Source organism: Primulina tabacum, chromosome 11 (genome assembly GCF_025594145.1).
Source record: "Primulina tabacum isolate GXHZ01 chromosome 11, ASM2559414v2, whole genome shotgun sequence".
NCBI classification, from domain to species: domain Eukaryota; kingdom Viridiplantae; phylum Streptophyta; class Magnoliopsida; order Lamiales; family Gesneriaceae; genus Primulina; species Primulina tabacum.
Window position 1 is genome coordinate 37,190,135 of NC_134560.1, and position 11,746 is coordinate 37,201,880.

Consider the following 11,746-nt stretch of genomic DNA (forward strand, 5'->3'; position numbering starts at 1 on the left):
AAGCGTCGCCCATCACCTTTACATTTCGAAAATTTAAATATTCCAAAGAATAGAGTATATATATTAACATTTCCCATATATTCCTTATGTTTTATAATTTAAAGAATATATATTATATAAGTTATTATATCTATACTTCTATACTATTTTATTAAGTTTGAGACACTTAGAGTAACTAGCTTGGTGTCATAGTCTGTTTTAATAATTATATATATTAATAAAATGTTAAAATTTTAATGCAAGTTATATGTAGTTCAGTGGATAGAGTTATTTTTTCTTAGGGTTTAGGTTATATAGGTTCAATTCTCACTGATGTTATTTTTTTATTCTTTAATTTTTCAATTTATATATCGAAATTACAGTATAGTCTCTCGTTATTTCTTATAATTATATTTTGATCCTCATTTAAATATAAATCAAATGAATTATAAAAAATATTATACAAGCACGCAACGCAGTGCGTCGGTGGACTAATATTTAATTAAGTAGCTATACATGACATAGAGTGTAAGTATATATGGTCAAAACAAACCAAATATTGAATACACGATCCAAACATTTAATTTGTTGTTACACATACTTGTACCTATGCTCGTTTCAATATTGTCCTAACTTTCCTGACATTTATAGCCCATAGTTAACGAAAAATTCAAATTTTTTATATCGTTCAGTTCAAACAGCATGTTTCTATGCGTAGACGATGATCACACATGATAACTCGATTAGTCACTTAAGGTACATATTCAAAAATGTTAAAAATCTGTAATTGCTTAAACTTTGGACTAATATCTTAATATATTATATTTTCATAATTTCTTAATAATCGTCCATTTTTTAGGCCAATATATAAATTAAACCTCTCCCTAGAGCTAAAATGATCGTGGTCACTTTGAAAAATATCGTATTTTTTATTTGCAAACAACATAAGCTTTTCTAGTGGTACATAATAGAAAGAATCCAATCTCTTTGTTTTCGCAGTGAGCTAGCTACTACCACAAAGTTAAGCAAAGGCCCTTCTTAGATCAAAAGAAGACGTTCTTCTTTGATCATGAAGAAGAAAATGGGAATCATTCTTATCAAGAAAATCAGCCTTCTCCTCCTCCTCTTATCCGCGGCTCTCTTTTCGACTTCTTTAGCGGGTACTCAATCTTTCAACTCGATCCATATCATACAATTTTAAGTTTTTTCGTTAAATTCTATTCGATAAATCATTATCATTCGTTCACCTGGAATTACAATTACATATATACATATATATATATATATATATATATATATATATATTTGATATGTTTTGAATCAGATACAGCCCAGCCCCACTGAAAAGGATATCTAGTTTCAAATTTCGGTCTTCTGGTGGGATATGAGAGCCATTGGTGGGCAGGTTTTAACAAAATTAAGTTGTTTTTTTATGATAAAATTAAGTAATATTTTGCATGCAGGGCGATTGTGTAAGTCAGAGGAGTCGAAGAAAGTGAGTACAACTGATGATGAGGTACAATGACAGCAGTAGCTAGATTTACTTTACGTAAGCAAACTTGGTTTTTCTATTTCTTCTTTCCCGTACATCATCTCGAGTCGGGTAAAAATAAATATTTATATCGATTTATAACCGTTTAAAATAGACTTGTATCACAATTTGAGTCGAATATTTTCGTAAAATGTTGACGAATACAAATTAGACGGATTTGGGCTAAAACAATTGACAGTTACGAGCAAGTTGGACAGAGATAGGAGAGTGTGGATTCAACTTCCTATAGTTTCTTAATCGAAAAAGTAATTAAAACTTATGCATAATTTACTCCTCTAAAGTTAAAATAATCTTCCCAACCAAAATCCAGTAGATCTTGCTTCCTCTCACTAATGGAATAGAAAATTATCCCATGGAAGCAACAGAGGTTGATCAGTCCAACTGACTTTGTAGGTATTTCCACAACGATTACCAGTTAGGAATCTTTTTAATCATTTAAAATGATTGGAATACAAATTTTGATGATCTCTTTTTAAAAAAATTGATGAATCGAATTTTTTTTCTGTGATTTATTTTATTTTCTTCTTGCATGATATTTAATGCATTTATTTTTTTTATATTTACTTTATTTTCTTCTTGCATGACTTTTATTTTCCAAAAAAAAAATTACAAAATTTCAAATTCACATATTTATAAAGGAATTAAAAAAATTAAATTGATTAATTAAAAAATACACACTTTGTCCCGAGTGGCTACCCACTAACCCATTATCTATGACTATATATAGGTTTGTGTACATTTATTATAAATTATAAATATATATATTATTAATTACTTTTTTCTAATATTTTTTTATTATTATTTGTGGGCAGGAAATGGAATCATGGGGGCAACTACGCAACGAAAGAATTCTTAAAGTAAAAACAAACGACTATGGAAAATACGATCCGGCTCCAGCACTGGTCAAGCCTCCTTTCAAACTAATTCCCAATTAATCGTCATTATATATATATATATATAATATAAATAATTAAAATACCGTGTGTAGATCGTATGTTAAATAATTAAATAAATATATATATATGGCAGTGTCGTTTTTACATATAGTAATGTACGTAATATTTTGTATGCATATTATTATGCTGAGTTTTCGATCGTATGTTAATTATGGTTTGCGACTCCTTTTTTATTTAAAGCTATTTTATATAAATCACAAAAACTTATGTAAGATTTTCTTATAGATCAATTTTGTGAGACAAAATTCGCTATCCAACTCAACTAATGAAAAAATATAAATTTTTGTGCCAGACAAAAACTTGTGTGAGACGGTCTCACGAGTCGTATTTTGTGAGACATATATCTTACTTGGGTCCATCCATGAAAAAGTATTACTTTTTATGCTAAGAGTATTATTTTTTATGCAAAATATCGATAGGGTTGACCCGTCTTACAGATAAAGATTTGTGAGACCGTCTCACAAGAGATCTACTATTTGTGCCAAAATTATTATTTTTCACTCCGGATATGGATCGAGTCGGCTAAAATATAGATCAGTGATATCGTATCACAAGAGATCTACTGTATATATAAATTATGTTAGTGTTGCTTATTGAAATGAAATAAAGAATTTCAAATAACGAATCACAATCATATATAAGTTTCGTCTATCCTACTTCGGGAGAACTTCTCTCTATGTAGGAAATGGTTGTTATATACTCTTTCCTTCCTAATCCTATATATTTAGACTTACGTGTGTTGTTTTACACAGCTTTTTTGAAAAAAATAAAGTTTAATTTTTTTTTCCTCATTTTGCCCCTCAGTTAATGAACATTTAAGTAATTAAATGAACAAATTAATAATTTAAAAATCAAATTAAATAGTGTTATATTTGTAAAAAAAATTAGATTGAAAATAACATTAGATATAAAAATTGGATTATATATTTGAAAGGAACGAAAATGAAAATTCATCCTAAATATATGATATGGAAGAAGTATTTGCATTGGGATAAACCCCACCAAGATAGGTTGAAACCACCACAATTCAATGGTTGGAAATACACGGGAAGAAGTGTAGTATGGAATTTACCTTATATATTTTGTTTCATAGTTTATTTGAAATTAATTAAAAAATGTTTGAAAATATAATATACATAGGGATGTAAACGAGTTGAATTGAGACGAACAATATCAGGCTCGAGCTCAACTCATTTAGGATATATATATATAGGTTCAAGCTCGATTCGAGTTTTTACCATTGTACTGGAGCTTGACTCGTTTGAAAATTACTAAGATCGCGAATAGCTCGTGGTCGTTTCGTCAATAGCTCGTTTATCAAGTTTAATGAGTATGAAAACTCATTTTCGAGCTCGTTTTAGAATCCATCGAACAATTTTAGCCAAAAAACCAACTAAGAAACTGAGAATTTAAGAATTATGTTTATCATTTTATTGCATTTCAATATCTTGAATTTCACTAAAGTAGCAAAGTGAGACAAAAATTAATGGTCTCATCCCGATAAAAATTGTCGAGATCGATATCGAGATCAAGATTAAGCTCGAGCTTGACTCGATAAGCTGAACGAACGATCTCAAACAATTTTTTTACCGAGCTAAGCTCCAAATAGCTCACGAGCTGCTTTTTATTATTTAATTTTTTAAAATATTTTTTGATTATTTTACAGATCATGCGATTTTGTGATTTGAAGAGGGTCTTTTTGAAACAAAAAACATGTGAAACATATCTTCCATTGCACACAATATCAACGTCCTAAGATCTAGACAAGCATCCAGACATGTTGGGATCGAATGACCCATATTTTGAAGTCAAATAATTAACGGCAAACACAAATTTGTTTAAAATAATAAAGATGAAATTAATTATAGAGAAAAGAGACATAAAATTATTATTAATATTTTATAATAAGGGATGTGGACGTCGTTTACGACGGATCTTGAACACGCGATTTCTCCCTAAAAAAAGCCAGACTTGTGCCACTTAGACCAACATACCCCTACGGTAATAGTTTTAAAAGTAAAAGTATTCTTTTCAATATGTCTCCTTTCAACTATCGTCTCCTCCATTTAGCATCTCTCTCACACACACGTGTGTATGTCATAAATTGAACTCAATTTTCAAATATGTATGGGTCAAAATTGGCTAATGGTCATAAATCGTGGACTACCAATTTTATATTTAATTTAATGATCACAATTTTTTGTTTTTTTTATTTTATACATATAATAAATAAGTTACTCTAAACTTGGGTCTAGGGGTGTCAGTTCGGGTGAGTTGGATTGGTTGAGTCGGGTTAAGTAATAATACTATTCAAAAATTGCTCATCCCCAACCCGAACCCGAACCCGAACTTGAACCTGAACCCGAGCCAACCCGAAAACTGCCAATCTCGAACCCAAACTCGAATCAACCCGATTAACACGATTTTGATTTTTTTTAATTTTTTATAAAATAAAATTAAAAAAATAATATTTTAATTTAAACACATAATAACAAAATCTCCGTCATATATATGATTTAAATTTGAAAGTTTAGTTATAGAAAAATAAAGTATATTTACTAAATCAAATAAATAATTGCTTTAAAAATAAAAAAAAATATTCAAAATAAATATTAAATTATGAAAATTTATGATATAAATACACAATAAATATTTTTTCAGATATATAATATATAAAAATATAGGCGATATTTATTAATTATATTTTTTAAAAAAATTAAAATTTTTGGGTCACCTCGGGTCGACCAGAACACAACCAAACCCAACCCGATCATTTTTTATCGGGTCAGCTATCGGGTCTATTCCGATATGGCCTGAATCCGAAAATGCCAAATCCAAACCCCAACCTGATTTTTTTCGGGTTGAACCGTGTCGGGTTGGTAGATCGTGTCTAATTTTTACACCCACACCCCTACCTAGGTCCATATATAAAACTAAACAAAAAATGGTAAATAAAACATAGCCAAATGTTTTTTTTAAATAAAAAATCCTGACCAAATTATAAATCCAATCAACAGCAAGGCCAGAAATAAGTGCGAAAATTATATTTAAACTAAAAATATTTAATCCACTAAAATTATCGAGTAAACTAGATCATACATCAATTCGACCAAATGCATGGCAGTCGAAGTACGCACGCCGCGTATCCCATACGAATTCCAGTTACACAACGAGGCGCCCACCATCACAGCTCCAGATTACCCAACAGTCCACTCACTCTGTGTGCTAAATTCAGACATTAGCGCAACTGATGCGCATAACACGTGAAATCAAAGGTTAAATTGTTTTCCTGTGGTCCTCCAGGATCCGAAGTAGCTGAGTTGGTGGAGTGAGATATGAATTTTGGACCGAAATCTCGAGTTTGAATATCGTAAAAGTCTTCGGTGTTGTTTTTATTTGGTGTTGCGTACGTGTTTTACAAGCTAATACCTATAACATGATCAAATTTTCCGAAGCCGAAGATTATATTTAATATATATATATATATATATATATAGTTGTATTTATGTATAAGAAATTAAAACTTATTTTTGTAAATTTGAATTGAATTATAATTTTATGATGAATTGTTCTTTAATGGTTGGGCTCAATGACATTGACATTTGCTTCCATGTTAGCGTGATGAGATATCAGGAAGAAAATTGATAAGTTTTTGAGTAAATACATTTTTTTACATCTTAATTATCAAGTATTTTTAAAAACTAATAAGATTAAATTTGAATATCCACTAAAATGGTTTCCATTGGCTTCTTTCGTTTCCACATTTCCATGCACTAAATTAACTAATTACAATTATCAAGTCAAAACAGCCATCGCAACCGATCCGCTTATTAAAAAGACAAAAACTTGTGTGAGACGGTCTCACGGGTCATATTTTGTGAGATATATATCTTATTTGAGTCATCCATGAAAAAATATTACTTTTTATTCTAAGAGTATTATTTTTTTATTGTGAATATCGGTTGAGTTGACTCGTCTCATAGATAAAGATACGTGAGACCGTCTCACAAAGACATGTTGTATTAAAAAAATCAATCAAATTTAGTTTATCATTTTAAAAAAAATCAATCATACTAAATTATATATAAATACAAAATGAAAAGACAAATAATTAAATCAAGGGAAGCAATTTTTTAAAATAAATTAATCATTAATTTATTTATTAGTTTGACTAAACGTCACCGTGTCATGGTAACGTTTCTTAATGACGCCGTTAGAATCTGAGGCGACCGCCGTGGAAAATCAGAAAATGTATACGGTGGCTTATCAAACAACCAACGTCGTCAAATAATCCGTCATCTCCCCCTCTATGAAAAAAACTAATAGCACATCACCGCTGTTGAAGAAAGAATCAGGTCCTTTTTCACTCTCTCTCTCTCTACGTACACTTTGTGTCTGTATATATTTCAATTACATAAAATTTTAAACAGACTACATATAAGTTTTAACACGTTACACGTAAACTCTCTCTGCTGTTTTTCTAGGGTTTGGAAGCGGTGGAGCAACTTCGACCGATCATCGGTAAGCTGCGTTTGTTTGTTTGTTTGTTTTAATCTGGATATTCGATGTGTAATTGCTGTTATTGTAACTAGATGGATTGCTTCGTGTTTTATTTCGTGAAAATATGTGATTATCAGGTGATAGTGCAATTTTTTTTGGATCAGAGATGTTTAGATTGATGCCAAGTGTATGGACTGTGACTTTCAGCTGTTTAGGCACGAATTTTGGATCTATGTGTACCTCTGTGTTGTCGGACTGTTCGTATTTTTAGGTTTTTTTTAACCTGTTTCTCCGCCAAATATGAAGGCACTTGTGAATTGAGTGTCCAATTTTGTTTGCTACGAGTCTAAAGTCTATTGGTTAAGGTATTTATTAGACTTGGACCGTGAATACTCTTGTTCCTTTTGTGTGAATGTTGTGAATAATTTTAGCTGCAAAAGAGTTGAGTGAGCTGTTCTATTTGATATTCATGAGACTGTGCATGTGTTCGTATTGATAGGTGATCTGGTACTCTGGAAATACCTTAATACGAGTAGGTGAGGGCAGTTTGCAAAATTGATTTATGCGACAGGAAGTAGTGCGATGATTCTGATTTAGATGACGTCAAATCCTGTTTCTGGGTACATGCTTTCTTGTGCTAATAAATTTTTTTGTGGGGATTATTTACAGATATGTTAAATAATGTACTTCCTGCTGAAATCTGAATGTAGATTGTGTAGTAGCCAGACGGTGAAGGTAATTGTCGATACTAGATGACATTCAGTTTTTTATAGTCTATTTGATTGATGAATTGAAACCTTTAATATTGTAGGCTTATAGAGTGATAATTGCTGTCCAATGATTTAGAAAACAGAAGAATTGATAAATTTTAAATTTTGTTGTTAACATATATAAATTGAGGGATTTCTTGTTGAATCACTAGATGGATGATGCTTTACTGTAACTCTACAATTGCAGGTAACTTAAGTTTTGTTTGTGTACCGTGTGTTCTTTTTGTGAGGTGATTGATGTGAAAGGCCCGTTAACAATAACTTATTGAGTTTTTGGCGTGTGACTGAAGAAGAATGGGGGCAGTTTGTTGTGTTGCAGCTAAGAGTAGAACTATAATGAATGGACCTTCTAATGAAACTATGCAGAGGCATGCTCGCTATTCACCATCCTGGAGTTTTCGACGTGATAATCGTCGGCGGGTGGCTGGGGAAGAGATGCCTGCAAATTGGTTACACTGTGGAGATGGTGGAAACAGTCGAGTGGATGTGAAATATAGTACACCTGTCGAAACTGCATTTGCTTCTGATGAGGGCAGTCCGTCGGATAGTTTTCGATCACCTGCTTGGCAAAATCCTGCGGTTTCTGGAGGAAATACTGGGGTTCTAAGGCTTCCATCTTCTGGTAAGTAATGTCGTGGGTCTCTCATGTTTCAATTTTAAGCATTCTATTCAGCAGTGTAGTTGCTTTGTAAATTACCTTATGCTGCAAGATGAAAGTATTAATCTCTCAGGTATGCAAATAATAACAACAATTTAGGAATGACATTAACATTTCCTGATTTCGTTAGTGTTGGATTTGTGTGGGAATTTTCTAAAATCAGGCTGGGAATGAAAGTTTCTACTATCTTGCATGGGCGCTGATCATCAAGGGGACTTTAAACTAAATTCCTGGTGAACCTCACTCATGTCGATCATAATGTGAATAGTTTGTATTTCCTATGCTTCTGATGGTTTGCAGTATACATGCACACATTGAAAAGTTGGAGAAATTGTCATACAACATATTAGGATGTAGATTGTATCCGGAGGCTTGAAAAGTTTAATATGTCGATGTAGAACTCGAAGTTAAATATTTTAGGATGACATTTTGTTTAAGAGACTGATTTGCATAGGATTTGAGATTAGAGTGTTTGATCCGTTCTCACTTGGTGCCCCCTTCATGCACAGGTATTTTTATTGATCAATGGGTTAGAGTTTCTTAGATGACACTCTTTTTGAGAAATACAGGTCCATGATGAAGATATTTGTCTTTAGATTGCCTTATTTTACTCGCTTTAGTGAAAATCTGCCATCAGAATTCTCTGTTTCTCTCAAATTTTGTGGGTTTTGATGATTATGTTGTAAATTTTAGTTCAAGTTTTATCCGTTTTCTCTATTGAACATTAGCTCCTCCGTTTTGGTAGCATTAGAGTAGAAAAATATTGGGCGTTCAGTTTCATGTTGCTCTCCTCCAGTTCATCATTGTAGTATAACATGGGATGTCCATTTACTTTTATTCTATATTTTGATATTTTTCATGGTTTTTGCAGATCAAGCTATCTCATGCGGTCTAGTGGAGGTATGTGGGGAGTATTGATGAAGTTAGTTATTTTGATTTTTAAAAGTTAATACATGCAAACATGCATATGTGGCATGAAATTCCTTTTTTGAAGCTTGACTTTGTTTCCATTGTCCCCCCCTGTTACCTGTTCAGGTGAAGGAGACAACAGAATCCCCATCTATTTCATGTCCATCACCTATAAATCTCTCTCCTGCAGCACCTTCCGTCTCCTCTCTTTCTACATCTCCTTTTTCTTCCCAAAGTCACATTGTTCCTCCAAACTCGACTCCTTCCAGATGGCATCGCCGCTCTCCTGGACGCCTGCTATTACACCAAGTATCCGATAGCCGGATCCCAGAATACAAATCATCGACATTCTCAATTTCAGATGAGGCATCTTCTTTTATTCCCCCTACTTGGGGTAATGATTCGAACCGGGGTTCTAATGGCGGGTCATCTGACTGTTGGTCAATCCCTGGCTTCTCTGAGCTCCTGACTAATCGGAAAGAAAGGTGGTCTTTTGATAGTGAAACCTCAGGATTCAGTCGAGACAAAAATACCTGTTTTGTTGGGCATTCAGGATCACCTTCTTTGGACCTCCAAACTTGTGGTGTTTGTTCGAAACTTTTAACCGACAGATCTTCATTTCGGTGGAGCAGCCATATATCCTCCAACGAACTAGCTGTTGTTTCTGTATTAACTTGTGGACATGTTTACCATTCTGAATGCCTGGAGAATATGACTCCTGAAATCAACAAATACGACCCAGATTGCCCAGTATGTATTTTTGGGGAGAAACGTGTCATGAAGATGTCCGAAAAGGCATTGAAAGCTGAACTAGATTCAAAGGCTAGAAAGCGTTTGAAAAAACATGTTGTCGATAGTGAACTCAACAGTAATTTTGTATTTGACCGCCATAGAAATAGTGAAGTTGAAGGAAGGGGTCCGAAGATGAGCTCAAGTTCGAGCATGAAGAGCTCACGAGGAAAGCCTTTTCTGAGGCGACCTTTCTCATTCAACTTTAAGGTTGGTCGGTTCATGTCTGAAAATCAATCCACTCGAAAAAAGGGTTTTTTCTGGGGAAGATCGATGTCTGAAAATCAATCCATCAAGAACTGAGCTTCTTCATGGGTTGAGAGCAAGTGTCCATCATCATCTCTCCAAGGAACTAAATATTAAGATTCTAGTATGCGTGTATCGCTACTAGAGGCGGACAAAGTTGGGCAATCGCCTCTCTACCCATTTTTTTTTATAATCTCATTTCTAGTTGTTTAAATTGGTAGTTTGCACTTAGAAATCCATTCTGTCGACCTTCATCCTGTCTCGTCTTCAACAACAGGAATCTTAGGTCCGCCTCTCTGATCAACTGCTACTTTGATGTCTTGTTTATCATGAAGATTTTATATTCCAGTTGTCATATCTCTGGGTTGCTGTGTTTTTGTAGCCTCGATCTATCGGTTTGATTTCCCTCCATTGTATCGTTATTGGGTCATGCACATGGAGGAGAGACCAGGTAGGGGTCGTCACTTCATCTGAGAAGACCATCATAGAATAGCTACTGCAGAAATATACTGTAAAGATTGGGAATACTTAATGAAGTTTCAATTCATTATGTGATAATATTGGAAGAGGGGGAATATTAGTTTCAGAGTGACTTATTTGTTCTGTTGTAATACGAAACTTCTTGTTTACGCTTGAAATGCGTGGTTACCATACAGATTGAGCTGCATTTAGTTGTCTACAGGCCTACTCAAAACCTGGAAAAGGGGCCAAGAAAGTTCCTAAAAATATATCACATTGAATATGTGATTGAAACATTATTTATGGTGGTTAATTCCTAGCGCCAACTTTACATGAACCATGTGATCTACTTGTGTGCAATGACTTGAAACTCTCTTATGGTCTGGAATCCAAATGAGGTGATAGCCAAATAAACATCCACTGTGTAATAGTAAAATTAAAAACTTTACATGAATTATTGCCAAAATGAGGAGGGATTTGCGCGTAAGGGTGAGGGTGTGTGTAAAAATGCACTGAACTGACAGAAAGCTGCACACTGTAGTGGCACTTCCACGAAGTATCATTTGATGATAAGTATCGGAAAGCAGAAACAGATGATGAAAGCAAGCCAAAGTGGAAGAAAACCCCTGAAAATAACTTGTAATTTGTCACAAAGTACCTGGTTGCGTTTCGATTTCTTTTTCTACCAACCTCATTTAAAATGACAAAAGTTGATTTCAAATTTGATCCAAAAAACTGGATTCTAAACCAATTCTACCGCTTGGTCAAGCTCTTGAGCCTATCGTCCACAATTAAATTCCTTAGTAGAAAGAAAGCACCAACATCTTCCCAATGTTTCTTGTGTTATGTATTTTCAGTCTAGAGTTCCTACTCGCTTCTGGACTGACTGCATTTTGATAGCAACTCACCTTATTAATCGTACCCCTTC

The 11,746-nt window shown here is 33.4% G+C and overlaps 2 protein-coding genes across 8 annotated transcripts; both read left to right on the forward strand.

The window, feature by feature from the left end:
* Positions 1-872: 872 nt before the first annotated feature.
* Positions 873-2,649, forward strand: LOC142518696 (protein CASPARIAN STRIP INTEGRITY FACTOR 1-like). The gene is made up of 3 exons (XM_075621498.1): positions 873-1,139; positions 1,443-1,495; positions 2,344-2,649. The coding sequence occupies exons 1-3, from the start codon at positions 1,049-1,051 to the stop codon at positions 2,464-2,466; spliced, it is 267 nt and encodes an 88-aa protein (XP_075477613.1). The 5' UTR covers positions 873-1,048; the 3' UTR covers positions 2,467-2,649.
* Positions 2,650-6,824: 4,175 nt separating this feature from the next.
* Positions 6,825-11,026, forward strand: LOC142517913 (uncharacterized). 7 transcript variants are annotated; one of them, XM_075620428.1, is made up of 5 exons: positions 6,841-7,008; positions 7,487-7,722; positions 7,945-8,379; positions 9,287-9,315; positions 9,451-11,026. In XM_075620428.1, the coding sequence occupies exons 3-5, from the start codon at positions 8,052-8,054 to the stop codon at positions 10,414-10,416; spliced, it is 1,323 nt and encodes a 440-aa protein (XP_075476543.1). In that variant the 5' UTR covers positions 6,841-7,008; positions 7,487-7,722; positions 7,945-8,051; the 3' UTR covers positions 10,417-11,026. The 7 variants fall into 7 exon arrangements, 6 of the variants coding, with proteins under 6 accessions (XP_075476541.1, XP_075476543.1, XP_075476544.1 ...); XM_075620429.1 differs by having other exon boundaries at positions 7,487-7,607; XM_075620427.1 differs by having other exon boundaries at positions 7,657-7,722.
* The last annotated feature ends 720 nt before the right edge of the window (positions 11,027-11,746 follow it).